This window comes from Asterias rubens, chromosome 16, assembly GCF_902459465.1.
Source record: "Asterias rubens chromosome 16, eAstRub1.3, whole genome shotgun sequence".
NCBI classification, from domain to species: Eukaryota; Metazoa; Echinodermata; class Asteroidea; order Forcipulatida; family Asteriidae; genus Asterias; species Asterias rubens.
In genome coordinates this window covers 13,628,072-13,653,907 of record NC_047077.1, presented here as the reverse complement: position 1 = coordinate 13,653,907, position 25,836 = coordinate 13,628,072, and the positions used below count along the sequence as shown (strand labels likewise).

Here is a 25,836-nt window from a genome sequence, read left to right as displayed (position 1 = left end):
TAAAGCCTTTTGAATAAGAAATTAGCTCTTTCTCAAAAACTACGTTACTTTAGAGGGGGCCGTTTCTCACAATGTTTTATACTATCCACAGTTCTACATTGTTAATTAACAAGTAAGTTTTTATGCTAACAATTATTCTGAAGTACGTGTAATTACCAATCTGCCAGTGCCTTTAATGTAAGTAACCTATCTTTCTGATTTTCCTCTTCGTCTAATTTAAAATGGCAGTGGCTTAACACGCAATACTGTCCATCACAATTATGGTACAGGTAGATATCCGACATAGTGTTGCAAAGGGATCATGGTGGAATTATGTTGTTATGGGTTTACTGTGCTGTGTCGTTCAATTTACTCAGGGCTCAAGATCTCCATTCAATAAGATTTAGGGCAATTTTCTACTGCTCACTTTTCAGAACCACCCCAACTCATTTAGAGATTGTTATTACATGGTGTTACCGCAAACTCTCCTATATACTGCTCACTGCTCAAAATCTCTACTCACTGCCGACAGGATTAAGGCCAAGTTTGTATATTCAGCGCCCATATTCTTCATTCAACAGGTTAATAGGGCAAATTTGTACTCTAGTGTTGTAAATCTTTAGTCATTGCTGAAAGGATTGAGGCTGATTTTGAACTCATCAGCCCTCAAAATCAGGGCACAATTTCATAAAGCCTGTAAAAAGCACAAAAATTTGCTTAGCATGAAACTTCTTCCTTAATAAAAACAGGAGTACCAACAAAATTTCCACATGATTTTCAGGATGCAAACAACAGCTGAATGCCAGTATGCAACAAACTAAAAATTGGTTGGTAATCATGTTTTTATGAATTAAGAAATTTCATGCTAAGCAAATTTTTGTGCTTACAGGCTTTATGAAATTGGGCCCAGGTTCCAACAGATTGGGTGGTACTGCACTATTAAGCTGATCATGCTTTACAATGAAGCTTCCATTTAAAGGCTTGGAATGGATCCAAGTTGTTTTCTTTTAAAAGATATAGTGAAGGAAATATCTCATTCGAAGATTTTATTAGGCCTATAGTATTTCAAACCTTTTTGTTGTGTGCCCGTTTAGTTCAGTACATCTCTTTGGAACAGCGTCCCACTTCAACTCAGAAAAGGAGATACTTGTTCAAAATTAAAAACTCATCTCAAAACATATCTATTTCGAAAACAATAGCCTTCAAACTTTTGGTTGGCTTGTGTCATTGTGTATTTAGCAGAGTTCTTGTTTACTTGTGTCAGGAGTGTCATCATTGACAGACATGGCGCACTAGAAATGTTCAACATTATTATTATTACCAAATTGAAGAAAGAAGGTGACATGTATATGTAGTCAGACCCCATTGTGTTTATCCAAGACCATAGTTTCATAATTGCTATCGAACAAAGGATACCAGACTAGGATGATAAAGGGCTATTGTTCTGGGCCATACCTGACCACAACTCCCTTAGCCAACTCAGAGGCACTCTATGCTCAATTTGGTTTACCACGAAAGAGTCGCAAACAGGTAATAAATTGATGAGCTCATACCTCCCCCTTCCCCCTTAAAAATAAACCTCGTACGCCTCGGCGGATGTCCACAGCAAATGCCTCATAATTCAAGGACACCTTTCAAAATTGTTTAGACCTAATAGACCTTATGCATTGATGCCATCCAGCCGCCATCTTAGAGGAAAAAGGGTGACGAAACAATCGAGACGCACAGATTTGTACGCGCTGCGCACAGTACTGGCCAATAAACAACCTCCTTTTCACCTCTAGGTGAGGGCGCCCTACTGAAATGACGTCATATGCATAAGGTCTATATAAATGTTTGTGGACTTTTACTGACTCTAAAGCAGTGTTCCCATTGGACTTTCCCCTCCGCTGCTACGCAGAAAGTAGGCGTGACTTGCTTTGGTGTGTAATTTGACCGTGCATTCCCACCTGGGCCCAATTTCATAGAGCTGCTAATCACAAAAGTTTGCTTAGCATGAAATTTCCTTCTTGATAAAAAACAGGGTTAACAACCAAATTTCAATTTGTTGCATATTGCTTGTTACTGGTACAGCTGTTTGCTTATTCTGAAAATCATGTGGAACGTTGGTTGGTAATCTTGTTTTTGGAAAAGGAAGAAATTTCACGCTAAGCAAATTTTTGTGCTAAGTAGCTCTATGAAACTGGGCCCTGGGCTTAAATTCTGAGACGTTTGCACAGAGTGGTCGCGGAGCTGTTCTCATTGGACATTTTATTAGCGGCCCTGATAAGTTACCGTGGCTGCTCGAAAGTATTTCGCAACCTCTTTCATTTAACTTTGTCATTGTACTCAAAACAAAAATAGTCCTCACATCCCCTGCAATATAACCTATCTTTCTGAGAGTTTGTATACTCAGCGCCTTGAGTACCTTGTTTGGTAGATACACTTGTACGTGCACTATAATTATACAACATAATATACATGGTATGTATAAGACTCTGATAGAAGAAGATTCTATACATAGCAGTACAAGATTAAAAAGCTATGATGATGTGAAATACCTTACCCAATATTTGTCTGTAGGGGGTCCGTCCTGGCAGCCCCCCCCCCCAAAAACAAAACACCCTCAAAAGTTCCTTTTCTACACACTCTATCCCTCTTGTACAGGGGTAGTAGTACAGGGGTAGTAGTACAGGGGTAGTAGTACAGGGGTAAGCCTACTTCTTGAAAATTCTCTGAAAGTGGTACCTGAGATTCCAAGAACGCATGATGGGAGGGGGAGGGGGGGGTGGGGGGAATGCAGTGTATCAAGCACCAAGTGGTACATGTACACGTACTGTACACATGTAAGGTATCTTTACATCATTTGTATAAAATGTACGTACATTAACCTGTGAGACCCCCCTGGCTGGCTGGTCCCCATGCCCCCCTTACTTATTGGCTAATATTAGCGCACATTAACTTATCTGTCAGCAGTGACCTGCAGATGGCAAGACACATGGAAATTATTCATTAGGGGCAGAATGCAGTAATTCCATTATAGGATTGCACAACGTACTAGACCTGTGGTTATATCACGGGACTCCCCCCCCCCCCCCCCAATCCCCTCTCTCTCCCTACCGGGAAGGGGGGTCCCATGGAAGGTAATGTTTAGTAAAAACATCTGTGCTCACACAGGCTTTTCGTTCAATCGTTTAACTCTCTGTGATGTTTTTACAACGTTGTGGTTTTGCACTTAATTTTTAATTGGAACATTGATGGTGGAAGTGGGAGGGGCGGTTCAATGTTTTCAATAATGGCCACTGTTCGATGGAGACCATTACACTTCCAGTGAAGGGTGATGTTGAGAAAGTTTATACAAACACATTGTTAACACTCTGTTTTTACAAGGTTGTGTTTTTTACGCTTTATCTATTGGAACATTAGTGGTGGAAGCGGGAGGGGCGGTTTAATGTTTTCAGTGTTTTAAGTTTGACGAAGACGTTTGACGAAGACCATGAATGGTGATGTTGAGAAATACATTAATGTGTATGCAGTCTATCATAAGACCTTTCGCTTTACGGCAGGGTAAACGTTTGGTAATTGTCAAAGACCAGTATCTTCATTTAGTGGCGTGGACCAACATATGCATAATAATAAACCTTGGTCATCGAAGTTGCAGAAAATAATGAAAGGAAAAACACCCTTGTTGCTTGGAAGTTTGTGTTTTAAGATGCCTGAGAAAAGCTTCCAGTTCCACGCATTGTCAAAGACAAAAGAACAGTCTCATTAAACAAAACAAATAAATTGGAAGAAACTGTAAGAAACTGCAAAAACAAAAACGTATTCATTTTGACTGACGTTGGAGGTGGTTGCCTCCAAGGTGCCTACGTAAAAACTCCCTTCTGTGACACAGCCATACGTCATTATTTTATTAACATTGTAATAGGAATAACGCACAGTGGTCGTGGTGTGATTATAGGTTTGTTATTTTTTTTCTGCAACTTTGATGTTAACTTAACCTTGGTGCTGTGTAGTAAACCATGTGTCATACACATGTCATGCATTTAGTTTAAATTAAGCGTACATGTGTACGTGTTACACAGGCCTCATATTTCGTCGTTGGTTTAAACGGTCAAGGCAGTGTACTTTGCAATGGGCACTTTATGGACAAGGAACAATTTAATTTGCACTTGGAACATTCCAAGGGGCACCGAGACGAGGGGAATGGCGGTAATTGCCTCCAATCTACATGTATTGCCCCTGTTACAGATGTTTACTCTGCTGCATAAGTAACCTTAACATGTACATGTAATAATAATAATAACCCGTTTTTATAGCGCTTTTCACACCCGGAGGGCATCCCAAAGCGCTTCACATTATTACCCCTGGTCACTGGGCCTTAAATCACTCCTTAAACCATCTCAGCTCCCTGGTGGGGAGTATACAGCCTTGTGCAACATTAATATGCGCTACTCGGCTAAATCAATCACAAGAACCATCTCTGCCCTCGCATGTACCCATTTACCCCTGGAAGAGAAGCAATTATAGTTACGTGTCTTGCTCAGGGACACAAGTTTCACGACCGGGATTCAAACCCACACTCTGCTGAACAGAAGCACCAGAGCTTGAGTTCGGTGTTCTTATCCACTCGGCCACGACACCCTACAGAGCATACAGGGCGTACGTGTCACGTACATGTACTGGGAGGCGTGTGACTACTTGTGTATTACAAGCAACTGATTCATTTCTTAGCATTGAACTTTCCTCCATGTGGTTGTCACATTTTTGTTGATGACACACATTTTACACCTGTACACACAGCGAAGCTGCAGTGAAACACAGTAGCGTTCCCATCGCATTGAACTATTTCTTCTGCTGCCATACATGCCATATGACAAGTTACCGTGGCTAGAGGCTCTAGATGTCATTCTTTTGTGGTGCATGCCCACCTGGACTTATATTCCACAGCGTTTGCATACACCAATTTAGGGATACTGGTCTTTCACAATTTATTAACCAAAAGTATACCCTGCCTTTAAAGGCAGTGGACACTGGTAATTATTGGTTTACTCAAATATTAGCATAACCTTACTTGGTAACGAGTAACAGGGAGCTGTTGATACATGTGGTACAAAACATTGTGAGAAACGGCTCCCTCTGAAGTAACGTAGTTTTCGAGAAAGAAGTAATTTTCCACGAATTTGATTTTGAGACCTCAGAATTAGATTTTGAAGTCTCTAAATCAAGCATCTGAAAGCACACAACTTCGTGTGACAAGGGTGTTTTTTCTTTCATTATTATCTCACAACTTCGATGACCAATTGAGTTCAAATTTGCACAGGTTTGTTATTTTATACATATGTTGAGATACATCAAGTGAGAAGACTGGTCTTTGACAATAACACATAGTGTCCGGTGTCTTTAAAGCAGAGGTTTTTTTCTATCCAAGGACCAAAACACAATTGGAATTAGGGTGGTGGTGTTTTCACTTCAATAGGCCTACATATCTGCACTGGATGTTATGGCAACATGTAGACAGTATTGAACACTTTTATGAAACTTTGTGTCGTTAGTCACATCATCTCTAATTGATTGCACCTGTTGTCGTTTGCATCTTAGACAGAAGACCTTTTTAAAACTACATTAATTAGACTTGACTCTTCATAGTGTCCTCTATCTGACTGTTATCCACCACCCCTTTTGTAAATGGATCAGTCCAAAAGTTTTCCTCCTTAAAGTTAAATCAATGCAAGGCTTGTTCCATTTCCTGTGAGTAGGAGGAAGGGGACTGGTTTCTGACTCAGCTGCAGGTAGGGAAGGGAAGAGGATAAAATCTTTATATGAAGCACAGTACGTGACTTCATGGTGTAGTGAAAATAAACATTTAGACAGTTCTTAAAGACACTGGACATGGTAATTGTCCAAGACCTGGGAATTATTACTTGGTGTATCCCATTATTGCTTAAAATCTGTAAAACTGTTGAAGATTTTTTTTTTTTCGCAAAAACTGGTACATGATGTGCATACTATGTTCACCAAGAACATGAAGAACAACGAACCAATCCACATTTAGGGACGTAGGTAATGTACATTGCACCGACCCAATCTTGGCCCACTGCATTCACAAATTATGGACACCATGGATATTTGAATCTCCAAAACTTGCTTTGAGGTGATTTTGAGAATCAATGTCTTTGACATACTTGAATGTTCACACATCTGACGACGTACACGTACATTACATGTAGGTACAAACGTGTAGTTGTTGCAACGAAAGCTCTTGTTTTTTTTCCCCTTTTTTTCTCATAAGTTATTCTAAGGGTCATACTTTGGTAATGACCCGGAAAACAAAATTGTTGAATTTTGTTTATCTGAAAATAAGTCTTATTTGTAATATAAAATAATGATAATGGTGGTAAGCATCCTGAGAAAACTCAGGCTGATGATAGTATTAGTAATAAATAATAAAAATAGCCAGTTTTTATATAGCGCTTTCACACCCCGAGGGCGTCCCAAAGCGCTTCACATTATTACCCCTGGTCACTGTGCCTTAATTCACTCCTTAAACCATCTCAGCTCCCTGGTGGGGAGTATGCAGCCTGTGCAACATTAATATGCGCTACTCGACTAAATCAATCACAAGAACCATCTCTGCCCTCAGAGGTACCCATTTACCACCCATGGGTGGAGAGAAGCAATTATAGTTAAGTGTCTTGCTCAGAGACACAAGTGTCACGACCGGGATTCGAACCCACACTCTGCTGAACAGAAGCACCAGAGCTTGAGTTCGGTGTTCTTATCCACTCGGCCACAATCGACATTGATTGCAACTTGACCTTATACAGAGCTTGTTTTGTCAATGACATCATCGAGCTGCTTTTTCTTTTAGTGTTTAAGAACATGAAGTTGTTTCTAAATCTAAATGTATGCATTACGTAGTCATGATTGCAAAACGCCTCCTGGCTTGTTGTTTTCACTTGTTGTGAAACCACACGATGAATCACTTACTGGCTTGGACTATTCTCCCTCTACAACCTTTGACAAATTATTATTATTATTGTTAAACGTAGGTATCATATGAAGTCATACCTAAATCGGAATGTCTGCATTCGTGGTTGCACAATTCTTGCTTGTTATTTTCACTCGTAAAACCACATGATGAATCACTTATTGGCATGGATAAAAATTCCCCCTCCAATCTTTGACAGATCATTATTAATATTATTATTAGACATAAGGCATTAGCTTCATGTATATGTATGGTACCACTTCCACCACAGCTTGTCTTTCCAGTGCTGCTGATCTGAGTTCAGTGGTATCACAACCAAACCATTCTTGGATCTCAACATTTCACACGTTAACTATCAATTCAACTCTAGTTGACATTTTAGGCATTTGCCTGAGTTCTCCTCCTCGGATAATACCTTGTTGGAATCACTGATACCGCTCCCACCGCTACCTGTCTTTCAAGTGCTGCTTTCAGTTCATTAGTATCCTGATCCGCTTCTCCGATTTGGTCCACACAACACATCTTTGGTTAGCACCGACAGGACAATGACATCTCTTTTGCACCACATGTTTGTTTCAGCACATATTAGCAATCTTTGAACTCTCTGAAAGTTGAGGACTAAACACTTGCGTGTGAAATAAGTGTGTGATGATAACATGATGATGAACACATTGTTGCAGAGTGCAGTAACTGCCGTTACGTCTATAAAGATTGCATGGAATAAGAAGGTAACTGTTCATTATTGAGAAAATAGAATTAGCTTTTTGGAAACAACTTATACAAACCAAATGGACCAGCGGTATAAATGCAAAAAAATACTTTATTAATGAAATTCATGTTGTATGATTGGGCAAACGAAGTTGTTCTGTTATTTCTAGTACCATGGCAGACTTCGCTTTTTAAAAGGGCAAGGGCACCAAGGCATTGACACACCACCTTTTGAAAATAATGTCTCTTTTATAGAAAGCCATTAATACCGGAGTCCTTGATACGAGGGTGTCTATGAATCATAAATATCCGGCTGGGCTCTTATAACCATACTTTTACATCATGTAAGGCTCAGTCCAAGGTGGGAATCGAACCATGGTCCATAGAAGTGAAAGGCAGGGCAACAAGCCATGCTGATTACACAGTTCAACACTTCAAATACAAACTTCATGAACTTATGCCTCTGTTGTTTTGGTTAAAGTTTGATCGTGAAAGTGACTGGTTATACAGCAGGAAGTATACTGTGTACAGGAAATAGCTGCAGGAAAACGCACGATCTAGAACAGGGTGCTCTTTTCCTACATCAAAATACAATACATGTAGTGCACATACGTGACATGTGTGCGCAGGAAGGTTGTTGTTACTTGTTTGTGTACGTACGTCATTTGGTTGACAATATTACCTGATGGACTAAAATAACACTGGAAGGGAAAGGAACAAAGAGATGTTTACTCTCATGTGTACAAAATGTAACTTGTACGTTTCAAGTGTAAGGTAATGTAAAAGCAAGTGTAACTTGAGTCAAGCACTATATTTGACAAGCCTATTGACAAGTGTTGGTAGAAGAGGAGTTACACAACAGGATGCATGGACGATTGGTAAGATTAGAATGAGTAGGATTTGAAACTTTGGGTACCACCATGTAATGACTATCTCTAATGGGTTGGCTTTCTCCAGAAGACGATCAGAGCATACTGATCGAAACGTCGAGTTGAAACCAACGGTTCTTTTCAAGATTAGAATGATTGTCAGTCAAATCCACAATGAACTTTTACATAAACTACCAGAGTTAAAAGACTATCTAGAATGAAAGATATTATCACCTTTGTTCACAAAGTTGTTATACATTGAGGCAGCCCGTATTCACGTAAAAAGCACAAGACCACCGGTGAGTTTACAGGCTCGAGGCCTTCGACATTTATTGATATGTGATTCGTTTAACTAATATTAATAATATTGACAATAGAGACTTGAAATGTGCACATACATGTATCCACCCTGCTAGCTGTTCAAGGTGCAGTAAAACATAAAAACAAAATGAAAGAAAACAGACAACAAAATTCGTCCTTGTTATCTAAGGTATTAGTTTTGAGAAGAGATTTGAATTTTGTGGTACAAAGACAAGATCCCAGATTATAGTAAGTGGCGGCTAGAAAGTTCCACACGTGTGGCGCAGCTGAAGAAAAAAGACCTGTCCCAAAGAATTCAAAGACTTGGGTTCATTGAGGAGAAGCATTGAAGTGGATTGAAGAACTGGGGCTACATGTATAAAGCACAGCCGGTAGTACAGTCATTGTGACATCCAAGCAATACACCGTCATGATCAGACAACCCCCCCCCCTCTGCTCCCCCACAACCTTCAGTACAGGATGTGCTTTAAAAGTAATAAAACTAAAAGGGTCCATAGAGATCCAGTGCTTCACAGCACGTGGTTCACTCGACGAGTCAACACTTACTGTACACCGATCCTGTGTCCCGTACGAGACACGTCCTTACGGTGTCTGCAAATTGGCCTCCCTCATTTCTTCTCGCGTTGCAGTGTGACAGACAAAGTGTCTTAAAATTTCCAGATAAACACCATGCGGTCGGACTTAAAACTTGACTCTTTGAACCGTTCCATCCTGACGTTGCGGTATTTTAACTGAAAAGAAGATAACTTACTTCGACAATAGTCATCACTACTTATTTATTACGCGAGGGAGGGGCGAGGTTTCTCTCCCTTGTTGAACACCGAGGATTACTTGTGTTTGTTTGCACATTCTTTATCAATAAAAGAACTTTTTAGCTTTGTGATCATCTTCTACAAGTGAGGGAAGAAATACTCAAGTGGATACAGCAAGTGCACTTTGAGTAAGGCGTAGCTACGGCTCATTTCCTCGGCTGAAGACAGAGTAGCATTTTCCCCAATCAGGTCTCTCTCTCTACAATCTTGTGTTGAGACTCGCTGGAGGAAGATCTCATTGCTGAAGCTCCATCAATCAGAGGATAGTCAAATCTTTGTATATTTAGGCACTGTGAGTAAGACATCTTGACGATCAGAGCATACTGAGTCGATAATCACCGTTTTTTTTCTTCAGAAACACTACTCAAAAGAGATATTCACATGAAGTCTTACCGCAAACTTCTCGTAGTCACTCACTTCGTTGTAACCTGCTACTTCATTCGTCGAAATATTTGACCGTGGGAATATCTGACACAACGACAGCTAGTCATCTCGTTGCAAGGTCTCTCTCGGCACTTGGGTCCTCAAGACAAACCGACTCATCCTATCCTAGGCAAGGCCTGAAGGCATTCAGATCAATTACTGTATGACCAAGAAGCTTGACAGAAGGAAAAAGCTGGTCATAAGATTCCAGGAGAATTCCAGAATCTTTGTTGGATGCCACCTATCTACATTGTACCTGTTCGCACTCAACAAGAAAACATTGCACTTGATACAAGTGTACATCTATTGCAACTAGTAATGATTACATTGGACATCTGTAGGAGTTTATGAGACTTTTTCACCACAGGTTACTTGGATTGCAGTCTTCCAGTGGACAGTTTGCCTCGGATTAAAGTTTCAAGACATGAGTTTCTCCGGGCTGCCTTCTTGTTATTGAATTCCTTGATTTTGTTTTAGACTTTACTTTTTAATCACTTATCGGATTTTGTGAACTTTTTATCACGGGAAGTTGTCGACAAAGAAACGTTCCTCTCTTGAAGTTTGACACCAGGAGAATACGTCCAACATTAATTGTCTGAGAAACAACTAGTTGATACGAACTTCCTGATTGGCCAGGCGTCTTGTTTAGGGTAAATAAGGGCCAATACGATTGTCCGAATGGTACTAACGTACACCAACGAGGGAAGGATGTGGGCTTGCTGCATAGGGTGTATTGCAGGGTTGAGACAGCCATGTCCCTGTCCCCACTGCAAGGGCCACAAACAGATCAGAAGAGTGGTGAGTGTACACAGAATTAAAAAAAAAAAATTCATGACCATTGTTTTTTCCTTTTTTGAAAGAGTCGTGAAAGATCCATTCCACATTTTTCAACATGACTGAGTGAAATAATTCAGTAACAATTTTCATTCAGGGCCCATTTTCAAGACCCTGCTTCTGTAAGCTTCCGCACGTACAGAAGCAAGGAATTCCATTTTAACACCAATCATATATTCTGCGTTAGCAGAGAAGTTTTGCTCATGCACATGCGTATACCCTTGTACTAGGCGTTCCTCGCTTACACAGCTACATTGTACTGCAAAAATGCGGCACTTATTCAGTAATTGAAGAACAATGAAATGCAGAATTTCTTACTTGATATTATTGGCTTTGTAGGAAACTGTTTTAATTTTTGCATTTTCAAACAGCCTCAACCCGGTTGTATAGGCCTATACACGTGTACATTATTGCAGGCAATTTATCTAAATAATTCAAATTAGAGGGGAAGAAACACTTACAGATGTCTGGAGACAAATAAAAACCTCATTGTTATTCTCAATTTATTAAATTTCCCCAATAGAAACCATCTCAACTCCTTTGGAGTATGCAGAACTGACATACAAATTTGTGAACAGATACATGTACGTTATCTTACAACCTCTACCCTCAAATACACTGGACACTATTGGTAATTGTCAAAGACCAGTCGTCTCACTTGGTGTATCTCAACATAAGGATAAAATAACACCTGTGAAAATTTGAGCTCAATTGGTGTTCGAAGTTTTTAGGTAATAATGAAAGAAAAAACACCCTTGTATGTAACAAGAAGTTGTGCACTCAGATGCTTGATTTTGAGACCTCAAATGCTAAATCTGAAGTCTCAAAATCCAATTTGTCACTTCAGAGGGAGCCGTTTCTCACAATGTTTTATACTATCAACCTCTCCCCATTACTAAGGTTACCAAGTAAGGTTGTATGCTAATAATTATTTTGAGTAATTACCAATAGTGTCCACTGCCTTTAAAGACAAATACTTAGTCTTGTAGTATGTTTTGTTTTTATACCCAACTAGAACGGCTGTTACGGAAGCAGTTTAATTTTTTTCAATGTATTTTAAGAAAATTGTTTTGACTGGATGGTCCATCCTTACTGGTGATTTCCTCTAATAAATGTCAAATGTGATTCCGTTTATTGTCAGTATACTTTAAAGTTGTATGGCGCGACCTTCACCGGAAGAATTTCAATATTAATAATAATACTGGGTTCTTGTTTATAGCGCTTTATCACACTAAATGGGCATATCAAAGTGTTCATTAATTTGTGGAGCTGTGTTTCGATGTACTGTATGAGACCTACTCAATTATAGCGCCTTGTAATGGTTCATAAGGTTTTTGGGACAATATGCTGCCGATCAAACCAAGAACACGGGGGCGAACCCCTTCGCTTTACGATAAGTGCACTTGGTTCTTTTATGTGCATAACACAACATACAGGACCAACTGCACTTCAGCTTTTTGTAAAGTAGCCAACTGGGTTAGTAAGCATTTTACTTGCTCCCAGATTTTCTTTAAAAAAAAAAACGTTTTTAGCAAGTAGGTACATGTACTAGGACAGTTTTTAGTAGCCAGTCAGACAAATTGAGAACTGGTGATAAGACAATGTTGCGGCAGTGTTATGGAAGTCCTGCTTTTTAAAAACTCATGAAAAATGTGACCAACACAAATCGAAGGTTACCTGATGTCAACATGTCATGATCCCACCGGATCCTTCATCTAAAAAAAGAAGAAGCTATAAATCATTTTTTTCCCAAACAATGTTTGAGGGAGACAGCAGGTACGTCCTAAATCACCGCCACCTGGTCCGTATCTCCGGCTATTATAAGTAATTTGCGTCTCCTTAACGCACCACTAGCGAGGGCTTCCTCTGGGCAAGGAGCAAAGTTTATTATTGGCCTTAATAATGAGGAAAACACAGGTAGACAGTGCTCCCCCTCCGGCGAGCATCTTCTCCCTTAGGAGTTGAATGGTAGAGTCCAAACTTTGAGACAGGTCGGGTTCTGGGAGATTGTTTTGAGGCAGCGATTGTCTTAAAAATCCTCCCAAATTTTGGCAGTGACTTGCAGTTGGTACAAAACGTGTCAAATAATTACCATTAACTTACGGTTTAAGTGTGTACTACATATACTTTTAATTCTATGATTCAAAATGATGGATTCATTTGTAAGTTCTTGAATAGATTCATTAGGCAAGTCAATTATAGTAAAATATGTTAATTTCACCAACTCCAATATAGACGGTGTTGAATATGATATTTACCATTCAAAACCTGCCCTGTAACATGGCACGTGGGGGTGAGCGTGTGTGCATGTGCCGTAGAAATCAAACCGGGAGAGCTTTGGCTGCTTGTTTCATCTGTCTGTCATGGCCTGAATTTCGCCTCCGAACTCCATAGTCTGGGGAACTTTTCTGAAAAAGTCCAAACTTTTTTCAGAGTCCAAATTTTTTTTTTCAGTATTTTTTTTTTCTCATGTCCTTGGCCTACATGGGTGCGCCATCTCGAACCGCACCATGCCGAGGGCCATGTACACGTTTAGACGTGCATACAGTTTGCCCCACAATATGGCGATTTTCATAGCAACCAAGGGGTTATTCACTCTGGTCTTCATGTATACATGTATGGATGGAAAAATGAAGAGAACAAACTCACTAATCTGATAAGTTGCCAGTCTGATGAAGCCACTATAGTGGAGAAACGTCACTGAAAAGCTTTTGATTTGTTTTCCATTTGTTTCATCCAGGGAATTGGTAAAATGAACATCTTTACTGAAGTTTCATTTGTGAATCAAACAAAAAAGATTCATTTCTGTATGAAGAGAGGATTTATCTAATTGAAGACCCCTCTTAGAAGAAAAACTTTGGAACAGTCCATTCATTCTCTAAAGGGTGGTTAAATCTCAGGTGTGTTATAATATTAATCTGATGGTCATGCTTGCTTGAAAACGGACTTCTTGTACGCACTTGAGCCAGAAGTGGCTAACATCAACCGGTGACAGCCGATACCTCCGGGCCATTGTTTACTGACGGAGCAAAAATATTAGCGTGTCCCGACATCCTGGTGGAGGAGATGGTCAAGCAGGTTTGAGCCTCAGGCAACACCTGCATGAGAATGCCTGTAGCTTTTCTCAGCAACTCAGTCCTTCATCTTTCTGGTCCTTGAATTCAAATTATATATTTCCTTCCTCTGTGCCTAAAGCCCCCATTTTAAAAAACGCTCTTCTTTCTTTGGCAGAAAAAAATGTACGCAAGCAGAAGTAAGTAGATTTGACAATGAACCCAAATCTGTCATGATGTTTAGAACAATGTTGTTGGTATTTTAGTTATTAGTAACATTAAAACAAATTTAAAATGGTATTTTCAGCGCGGATTCAATATTTCTTGCCTTACTCACTGCCTTAATCAAAGGGTTTCCCCCCCCCCCCCCGAAACCCATGAACCTTCAGTTGGTAAGGGGGTCAGACTCGCGAGGATAATAATATCGAAGGGGGGAAAAAGGAAAACAAAAGTGGTGTCAGGTCAGGGCTCTATCAAAGACTTACTAACAAAAGTGTCAAAGAATTCCTTCTGGGAGGGAAGTCTTGGTCTGGCCAGATGTCAAAAAAATCCAAAATAGACACTTGAAAATAGAAACATTGTGTGATCAATTGCTAAAGGTTTGTTGAAGTTTGAGACAAACACATGTTACATTTCAAAATCTCTGCTTGGACATGTTGGAGTACAGGTATATGCGTACATGTAGTTTTCAAAAGTGTTAAACAGTGACTGTTAATAATAGGATTTGTAGAGTGACTTATGCAAGCCTCGAAGTGCTTCACTTCACTGTAAATTAATAAGTTTTAGAGTCTATGAAATGTGCATTTTTATTTATTTATTTATTTAACGATCTTTATACATGATACAAAAATCAGCACAAGAGCTATTTTTTTTTACTTTTTTTTTTTATGCAAGTCGCCTGACACACAAGGCCTGAAGGCCACTTCAAGGTGTGGGCTACAATTATTTTTTCCAGAGGCCGTTGCCATCTACTCCTAGGGCTGAAACAGGGTTACCCCTTTTACAGTCCATATGAATGTAGGCTTGGGTATTATCAATTTCGAAGCCTGGCCGGTAGAGCAGCAAGCACTACCTCCCCAATTTTATGTACATGTAGCAAGTGTCACGACTGGGATCCGAACCCACTCTGCTGATCAAACACCAGAGCTTGAATGCGGTGCTCCTAACCGCTCGGCCATGACATTTACATTATGGTCCTGTGTTAAAAAATATATATATATATATATAAATAAATTACTCTAAAAAGAAAATACAAAATACAAAATATATCGGGAAGCCGACATTCAAAACATTATTAACAACTTACTTGGTTCCATGATATGTTGGCACCTTCACTCCTTGAATGTCACGAATGTAGGGTCACAGATGTGTAGATGAATTGTACTTCAAAAAAAAAATGGCCGTGAAATTTCACTTGCTATAAGAAGCACAACAGTTGTTCTATAATTATAAACTGTTTTGAGAAAGGATTCCCTTCGAGGTGTTATAGTTTTGAAAGTTCCCTCCCCTCCCCCCCCCAAAAAAAAAAAAATTATAATAATTTTATTTTACAAACGAATGATGTATGAATTGTTTCTCAAATTACTGAGAGTTGACTGAAAAAGAATGCAACATTCTTGTTCAAAAAAAGTGTTTCCTTTTTTGGCTGTTATCTCAATACACTGTAATGCAAGTACACACTGTAATGCAGCTGACACTTTCAACATGTTCACAGGTTACTTTGATGGAATCTTTCATAGAGTGTCACGGCCAAGTGGTTAAGAGCATCAAATTCAAGTTCTGGTGCTAATTCACCGGAGTGTGGGTTCGAATCCCGGTCGTGACACTTGTGTCCTTGAGCAAGATACTTTACTATAATTGCTTCTCTTCACCCAGGGGTATAAATGGGTACCTGCGAGGGTAGAGGTTGATATTGTGAATGACAAGCTTTCGGAGCGCCACGGCAGCTTGGGGCTGTATACTCCCTATTGGGAGCTGAGAAAGATTAAAGGGATGTTTATTGGCCCAATGACCAGGGGACTAATGTAAAGCACATTGATACGGTTTATTGTGAAATGCGCTATATAAGAATTTGTTATTATTATTATTATTATTATTATGATATTTTTGCCGGTAAATGATAGTCTGCTTCAACGTCAGATCTGATATAACACTTGGTGTTAAATTGCTCCACTCTGTCCCAACATGCTAGCTGCCAACATACCACAAGACATATTACCAATCAAACATCTCTAAATGAATGGGAAATGTTGTGAAGGAGAATGATTGATGAAATCCATTGAGTTGGGAGCGAATAATAAGCTCAAAAGATTGTAATAATATTTTTGTGGTTTTTTTATTTTCTTGGTTTTTCATTTGATTCCTTTCAGCACTCCAGAATGAACGATCGTAATAATTGTTTATAGATTCCAACTACCTCTAGTTGATGGTCTGGTTGGCAAGACACTGCTCTAGAATTACAAAGGTCGTGGGTCCAAATCCCATCCGAGTAATATGCATCATGTGCATACACAAGCCTGTATGCTTCTTTTTTGAAAGGGCAAGGGGACCAAGGAATTTTCTCCTAGGTAAAGGCGCCCTATGAATAAATTGTAAATAAAATTTCTATTGGAGCATTTCAAGGGCACAAGGCATGACCAGGGGCATGGAGGCAATCGCCTTTGATGCCTTCGTGAAGTATCAGGTCTGCTTGTGATTTTGTTCACAGGATTCGGGAAATAACTGTGTGTACATGTACATGTACAGTGCTAGCACACATCGATGTTAGGGTAAAATGGAATTAATATTCTTTATCCCCGAAGCAAACTGAAGACTGTCATCTATTATACTTTTTTGTGACTTTAATTTTCTTGGTTTTTTTTCCTGTTCCTTTCAGCACTCCAAAATAGAAAGTTGAAAACATATTTGTGTGGTTTTCATTGTGTTTTTTTTTCTTCTTTTCTTTTCAGCACTCCAACATGACACATACAGACGGTCTTCGTGTGGCAAAGCGCGGCAGTCGAAGGAGCAGGAGTCGAACACTTCCAGAGGGACTCACCAGCGAAAAACTGTTGTCAAAATACAAAGATGCTTCGTCGGGCGTTGCTGACTCTGCTGATGTTAACTCAGGTAAGGTTCTTAACAATACGGACAAATACAAAGGAATAAATTAAATTGTTGAAGCGTCTTTTGTCAAAGTTTGTTTTTGCAGCTAGGCTCCCAGTGTATGACACTGACATGCCAACATCATTACAGACTGTGAAGGGGGTAACCCTGTTTGATCCCTAGGAGTACATGTAGGTGGCAACGTGCCCCTGGTCTGGTGGCAGGCGATTTGGTCGGTAGCCCAAATCCGTGTAGCCCTCACCTTAAAGTGGCCATCCGTGGCCTCGTGATGTTAAGCAACTTCTCATAAAAAAAAACATAAGAAAAACTTGTAAGTAACATTTGAAGCTTTGCGCGGTATGTAGAAACGAGAAAAGAAATTAATTAGTTTATGGTAGACATTCCGTGTAAAAATACCTTCCTGTGAGAAGCGGTGGTTCTGAGAAGAACCAGAGGTGAAAACAAGAAAATTATTCTATACAAAGTCAATGTATTTTAATTGGAGCAGTCAAAGTGGGATTTTGTGTGATCTTCAAGTCTCGAAGCCTGATGAGGAGTGATGCGTTACTGGGTGCGGCCACGTCAGATGTTGATATGTTGTATGGTGTTAAGATATAAAGTTTGATTGAAAGCATTGGGAAGTACATGTATGAAATCCCGATTAATTTTCTGAGTTTGCGTTTTTAGTACAGGTTAAGATTACAGCTGGAAGTAGACTATCGATCAAAAGTAATTATAATTCAAAAAGTTAATGATATTATTTTGAGAAAACAAGTACAAGGAGTTGTACACACAATGACTTTGTAATGTATCTACATGTATTTTCAGTCAGCTGATATTGGCTTTTTGCTGGGCACCCACGCCCTGAAAATGTCACCCTCTTTTAATTAAAGGAACACGTTGCCTTGGATCGGTCGAGTTGGTCTATAAAAAGCGTTTGAAACCGTTTGTTATAAAATACATATAGTTGGAAAGATGTTGTAAAAGTAGAATACAATGATCCACACAAGTTTGCCTCGAAATTGTGTGGTTTTCCTTTTACTGTGCGAACTAACACGGTCGGCCATTTATTGGAGTCAAAAATTTGACTCCCATAAACGGCCGACTGTGTTAGTCGACGAGGTAAAAGGAAAACCGTGCAATTTCGAGGCATGTTTGTGTCAATCATTGTATTCTACTTTTACAACATCTTTCTACCCACATGCATTTTATAACAAACGGTTACTAACGTTTTTTATTGACCAACTCGACCGATCCAAGGCAACGTGTTCCTTTAAACTCACGAATGAAGATCATTCTGCTGTTTTAAGGGTCAAAGTATTTTTAACATCATTTTTAACATCATTTCCAGAAAAAAACAACTTACCATGGTCTTTCTTACTATTTTGTAAGGAAAATTACTCTGCAGCTTTCCTGAAGTGTGAAACAAATTTGATTAAAATGTCACACTGTAAATTCCCAACACTCTACCCTTTTCTCCTATTTAAACAAATTAACACTTTCATTTATCACCACCTTGTGCTTGCCACACCCTTGCGCTAAGGTACATAATATAACAATATTTGACTGACTCACATTGTGGCGCCAAACTATTTCTGAAAAATTAAAAAGAAAAAAAAAGAAGAAAAAAATGCTTATTCATGATCAATTTTACTTTTTATTTTGTGATTAAGCTAATACAATTCATGTACATAGTTAGACTGGCTTAGAAGCGGGATTAAGCTAATCTGAGTGTCAAGTGACGTGGATTACACATTTTATTTCTCATCACCGGCTGTACCAAACTCTTCGTTAGAGAGACAAAATTATATTACGTAATGATACCACCTGTACAAGTCAATGGAAGACCCGCAATCAATTAGTGGAATAAGTGTCTCCTAGAATCCTGATTGCTTTTTCTACTCCTGCAGTTTTAGGCCAGGTAAAAAATAAAAACAGTTGATCGTCTGGGTTTTTCCAAAAAGAGGAGGATGAAGGTTTTTTTCAGTTTTCAAATCTTCAAAGGTTGCCGCCAAGCCTTTTAATTCGGCCTGGCCACCAATTCTTCAGTTTAAAGTCACCACTTACTGTATGTAGATTTACAATTTCTTAAAAGAATGGTATGTTAATGAGTACACAGAAAATCTTGTAGACAAAATTAATGTCAAATAAAATAAAAAAACGATGTGGCTTTAAAAAAGGATGACTGGGAAGGGACGGTCAACTGATATTTGTTGTATTGTGGCCTTAATGCATTCAGCCTTGGCTTTTTAATCAGTTAGTTCCATGCCTGAGTCCAAGATATATAGCCTATAGCCATAAAAGTATGCAAAGTAATTTCTTTTATTGCACCATAAATTACTTACATGTATGGGAGTTGGTCAATTAAAAGTTATTCAGCAAGCGGTCAACTTTGTTGCTATGTAGCCAACTTTCTGCGGTCAATTTGTAATGGTTTAAAATTAGGCTCACGTCCAACTTTGCAAGTCATGAGGCTTTAGAATACCATCTCCCCTCTATGTTTACTGCCTTGAGCTGCCAACTTTGATGGAAGACACTATTAGTGTTATTAAAACCTCTTAAGCCATATGGATATTCTTTCTACATTGATATTCTTTCCACGTCCGTTTTCTAATTTGTTTTTTTATTTGCCTTTGGAAAAGTATCAAAATTTGTGATTTATAAGACGGGAAATTGTGTACAGCTCACACCATAATATGTGTATAAAAGTTATATTTATTTGTTTAGGTTTAACCTGTATACACAATGTGTGTTATCACTCTATAGGCCTAATTACTTTCCTGAGTTCTGTGAAGAAGAACAAAATAATTTTTGAAAGAAAAAACACCCTTGTTGCACAAGTTTGTGTGCTTTCAGATGGCTAAAAAAAGGCTTCAGCAGTCTTTCTCTATTTTAGTGATAAAAATAATTTTGAAAGAAAAAACACCCTTGTTGCACAAGTTTGTGTGCTTTCAGATGGCTAAAAAGGGCTTCAGCAGTCTTTCTCTATTTTAGTGATAAAAATAATTTTGAAAGAAAAAACACCCTTGTTGCACAAGTTTGTGTGCTTTCAGATGGCTAAAAAGGGCTTCAGCAGTCTTTCTCTATTTTAGTGATAAACATTCTTTTTCTTGAAAATAAAATGTTACATTGGAGGGAGCCGTTATACTCACACTGTTTTGTACTTTCAACTGCTCTCTATTGCTCGTTACCAAAAAAGTTATTATGCTAGCAAATATGTTGAGTAACAACCTGGACACCTCCTTCTTACATGATTCAGTGTGTCCTTGGTACCATACAATATATCTTTGTTCTTCTGTTATTCTTTTCTGGTAAATCTGAGCTGCAGTGAACCATTTGATCAGCCCGTCAGAGTTCTTCCTTTAAGATCCTTCAGTCTGATTCAAATTTCATTCTGTCCATTGACCATGTCAATGTCTGTTGGGCTATTGTTCACATTTTGATAGGCTTTCGAGTCACAGTGGTTAGGTTCACTTTTATTAATCCTGGCCATCTTTAGAATGGGCTTGTCCTGTCTGTTTTTATAGTTGTCTTGCTTGATTGCCAGTGCTCTGTCTCATTCAATCATTGGTTTACAATTGTTCTAGATGTCATAAGTTTACATTCGTTGTTTCTTATACTGTTATATTTCTTTAGTACGGTAATATTGTATCTTGTACTGTTTGTTGAAATCTTGGCCGAATAAATAATAATAATAATAATAATAATAATAATAATATACAAAACAAAACAAAAAACAAAACAAAACAAAAACTACATGTAGTGTCCAGTGCCTTTGAAAGAGATCAGAATGTTTTACTTCCTAGCAGGGCATTAAAGGCAGCAGGGCTTTATTAAGCTGCAGGCCATAATGCACTTCCTCAGCCGTCACGTTCCACAGTTTTTTTTATGAAGCCGATCCTTCCACTTCTGATTACTAAGTGAAAATTGGGAGACGAAAATAGAAGCCTGCCCTTTTTTTGGAGGTTGCACTTTTTGGGCTGGGTCCAACTTTTCAGCTTAGCTAGTCAAATTAAATGGAAACTTTGTGGGAAAGCTCGCCAAAAAAACAGCACAATTATTTGGAGTCCTTTTTTACTTACACATAAAGTCGGAACTCTGTTGTTTTCCTCTTGTTTTTGGTCCCAATATCATGAAGCCTGAAAGCACCAAAACTTACTAAGCAGAAACAAGTTATAATCGATATAATATTGCACTGTTTCATTATTTATTTATTTTAATTTCTTTGGTGTGTGGAGGGGGGGGGGGGGGGGGCTTCGCAAAGAAATTTACCAAGCTGAAATATTGTGAAAATTCTTACATGTAAGTTTATTAAAGTTCATGGGGAAGTCGGTACACATACACGTACAATCAGTGCAAGTACACTTTATTTAAACTAAATCATGTAATCACTGTTTAAACTTTGTTCTTGCTTACTTTTTACATTTTATTACATTTTGACCTGTGATTAGAATTCTAGTTGGTCCACAATTTGGAAATAATTTGTGTACTTCCCTCTGACTTTGGAATACAGTCCGACTTCATATTTTAAGAAAGTCTTTCTTTTTACTATTCATCTGCTTGGTTTTTTCCTTTTGTCCCCCCCCCCCCTTTTTTTAAAGAGCAATGTTGTGAATAAAACATCAGCCAAACTTCAGCACATTGATCATAATGGATTGGCACAACAAAAAGTAGGGGGCCAGTTATGGACATCTCTAAATTTTATCTGTAATGTTTCACTTTTTTTCATCAGAATCTGTATTGTCATGTTATTTTGGGAGGTTTTAATGAACGTGTTACCTTATCAACTAATGCAAGCCGTTGCGGAACCCCAACCTTTCAGCTTCCCATCTCAGCTTCCCCCAACACTAACCCTAACCCTTGTATAAAGACTCATACCCAGGTATCGAACCCCAAATCCTTCTCAAAGTCCTTCAAGTTTCTGGTTTGGACGGTAAGGAGCGTAGCCGGCGAGTCTAGATGTACAGGTTAGGAAGTAGATTGAGTTGTAATTACGTATCATCTGTCAGTGCCAGGCTGTATTGCGTGTCATAATCATTGACTCACTGGTTCCTACAGCCACTATATTTAGGATGCGATCTGCCACACTACTCGACCCCCCCCCCCCCTCTTAACTCTGCAAAAGGTCAGCTGGATGGAAGTTTAATTTCATAAAAAGGCAGGCCTGGAATTACACGTATGTCATGGAGGGCATGTCCTATGTTGCCCCTGGTCTTGGCCTTTGTGCCCCTTCAAAAGTTTCCCATTGACTTACCCATTCAATTCCAGGCTTGCATAGGGTATCATGACCCAGTTGTTCAGAGAGTGAATATTCAAGTTCTTGTGGTTATGTCATTGGATTGCTGGTTCAAATCCTGGGCCCAATTTCATAGAGCTGCTAAGCACAAAAATTTGCTAAAGCAAGAAATTTCTTCCCAGATAAAAACAGGATTACCAGCCAAATTTCCATTTGTTACATAGTGCTTGTTACTGGTATTCAGCTTTTGTTTGCTTAATCCTGAAAATCACATGGAAATTTGGTTGGTAAACCTGTTTTTATCAAGAAATTTCATGCTAAGCCAATTTTTGTGCTAAGCAGCTCTATGAAATTGGGCCCTGGGGCCGATTTCACAAAGCAATAAAATTCATCGCAAGACAAATTTTCAGTATCACCATAGTGATTTGTATTGTGACATCACGTTTTACTAAGCAACTACGATTGATTTGCAGTTACGATCAATCTTAGATCTTTGTGAAATCGGCCCCTGGTCATGACACTTGTGTCCTTGAGCAAGATGATTAACTACAATTGCTTCTCTTCTTTATTAGGGGACTAAATACAATGTAGGTGCCTGAGAGGGTACACAGGTTACTGTACATGTACATTATGTAGGTTGATATTGTTTATGAAAAAGCCTTTGTAGCGCTTCAACATATGCATAAAATAACAAACCTGTATAAATTTGAGCTCAATCGAATGCTGAAGTTGAGAGATAATAATCAAAGAAAAAATACCCTTTTCACACGAAGTTGTGTGCTTTCAGATGCTTTTCCAACTCTAAATCTGAGGTCTCAAAATCAAGTTCGTGGAAATTTACTTGTTTCTCGAAAACTACTCCACTTCAGAGGGAGCCGTTTCTAACAATGGTTTATAATATTAACCTCTCCCCATTACTCGTAACCAAGTAAGGTTTTATGCTGATAATTATTTTGAGTAATTACCACTGCCTTTAATCACGTCTTCAAATGGATCCTACTTGACCTTGACTAAAGAACCCCGGATATGTGACTTAGTGATTGATGCATCATGACTACATGTAACATGTAGATATTAAACTTTTTAAAAATAAAACTTAGTTGGATAGCGACTTGATGCTATCCAGATCTGTAAGGAAAAATAGCTACAACTAAATCAATAAATAAACCACAAGGGAAATTGACTGCATAAATTATTAAAGAGCTATTCATAAATACCCCAGACAGTTTCGTTATTCCTATTGGTGGAGAGTACGTCACGTGGGGGTGTTAAAACGGTTGATAATGACCAGCTGGAGCTGTTCATAACCGGTTGGCTTTGCTTGTTTGGCGGGCAAGCTTATTTACATCAATTTAACTTAGTGGAAAGCAATTCATACAAGGAGCTGTTAGTAACATCGTGTATTGTGTGTGTACGCGCACGTAATCACACCACCCGATGCACACAACACATTTTCGGAAAATATTTTGAAAATTTCAAAAGGGCATGAATGGGAATAAAAGAGTAGTGACTCGTTCTTAAATGTCTGTTAAATACCTTTCAGGGTCGTGGCAGTGCGATAATGGCAACGACCCTGCCGGTTTTAAACAGCCAATTTATAACTCGTCACTACCCTTTTATTCCCTCATTCGGAACTCAGGGGGTTGGGGGAAGCATTTTGTACAGGGCGGCATCAACATTGTACGCGTGGATGCCATATTTTTTCAAGATTGCAGCTCCACACTATGTGGACAACTTTGATAAGTTTTTCAAGTTTGTTTTCTTCATTTTTTAGACATTTTTACACTCTCACTGGCCTGTAAGCTTCGTTTTCGAAAGGGCAGGGGCACCAAGGCATTTTCTCCTTAGTAAAAGGGCACCCTACATGTACATGTACGTGTATGAGGGAATTGTAAATAATTCTACCATGTCTACTGTAGAATTTCAAGGGCACCAAGGCAATGACCAGGTGCATTGAGGCAATCGCCTTCATTGCCTCCGTGAAGTATCTGGGCCCAATTTCATAGAGCTGCTAAGCACAAAAATGTGCTTGATAAAAACAGGATTACCAACCATATTTCAACGTGATTTTCGGGATAAGCAAACAACAGCTGAATACCAGTAACAAGCAATATGCAATAAATGGAAAATTGGTTTGTAATCCTGTTTTTATCAAGGAAGAAATTTCATGCTTAGCAATTTTTTGTGCTTAGCAGCTCTATGAAATTGGGCCCAGGCCTGCTCTCTTCCCTGGATGATGTGAAGGTTTTCAGGAAACCCAGCTGATTAAAGGAGTCGGCCTTGATGATGCATTTTGACTCTTGATCTTTGGCGCCTATTTGACCACCAGCTTTTACTAACAGGGCGTCTTTAACCATGTTAAAGAATCTGATGACAAATTAATAAAATTACTGAAATAAATCAGGGCTCCCTTGGAATTATTTCGATAGCCAAGTAATTATGGGTGTTTTCTCAATCTCATCATGAATTCTATTTGTTTTCATTTGATTTGGTTGTGACGGTGCAAATATTATTTAATTTGGCCAGAGTTTTTCCGTGGTCAGATTCCATGTGGACTCAATAGGAAATCATAATTGTGATGAGTCTCAGGGACCAGGGGCCGATTTCACAAAGCAATAAAATTCATCGCAAGACAAATTTTCAGTATCACCATAGAGATTTGTATTGTGACATCACACTTTACTTAGCAACTACGATTGATTTGAAGTTACGATCAATTTGAGACCTTTGTGAAATCGGCCCCTGATCAAATTCCCTGTTGTGATGATTTCACAATCGTGGGTTAATTCTGATTAAATTGGACATGTAGAAGTTTGCAGTAAAAATGGAAGTAACTTAAAATAGGGTAAAGCTACATGTACAGTACCAATGTTTTATCTCAGTGAGACAAACATTATTTGAGCATATACTGTACACAGTTGTCAAACATGTGCGACTCTCCAAGAAAAATTGCTTCTTTTGTTCATTCTTTTTTTTCTCAAAAACTTGAGGACTAAATCAATGTAAAGTATATTACAAACATTTCATTCACTTTCACAGTGAGGATAGGAAATCATGTCACGGCCAAAAACTTGATCTACAAAAGATAATCATTTAACCCTTTTACATGTAGAGTTGAAACAAAAATCAACATTCTTGATTTCCGGATAGATATATGGAGTTTTTCGACCTCTACTCTCCATGGCTTATGACTTATTGCCCTTGTACCACAGGCAACAGGAAATTCTCTGACATTTTAACTGGTGATTCATGAAATCTGGAAGTTACAGCGTATGCCAGATAGTCCTGTTGGGTTTGAGGCATATCTACTTAAAGGGAAGGTTCACGTTTGGTAATTACTCAAAACAAATGTTATTTTAAAAACTGACTTGGTAATGAGCATTAGAGATCTGTTGATAATATAAAACATTAAGGGAAACTACTCCCTCTGAAGTAACGTAGTTTTTGAGAAAGAGGTAATTTCTCACTAAAATAATAAAAGACTTAGCTACTACAATAGCTAGAAGTCTTTTATTTCTATATGAAAGCACACAAATTCATCCAACAA

General features: G+C 38.7%; 1 protein-coding gene across 4 annotated transcripts in view; it reads left to right on the top strand.

The window, feature by feature from the left end:
• LOC117300859 (rho GTPase-activating protein 18-like) overlaps positions 1–25,836 on the top strand; it is a 90,980-nt gene that overhangs the window by 35,370 nt on the left and 29,774 nt on the right. Inside the window, exons 1-2 of one of the 4 annotated variants that reach the window (XM_033784711.1) lie at positions 7,265–7,677; positions 16,918–17,077. In XM_033784711.1, coding sequence (XP_033640602.1) covers positions 7,606–7,677; positions 16,918–17,077 — 232 coding nt within the window. In that variant the 5' untranslated portion in view covers positions 7,265–7,605. Of the gene's footprint in view, positions 1–7,264; positions 7,678–8,477; positions 8,536–9,905; positions 10,881–16,917; positions 17,078–25,836 lie in introns of those variants that run through there. The other 3 variants (XM_033784712.1, XM_033784709.1, XM_033784708.1) reach the window with 3 other exon arrangements.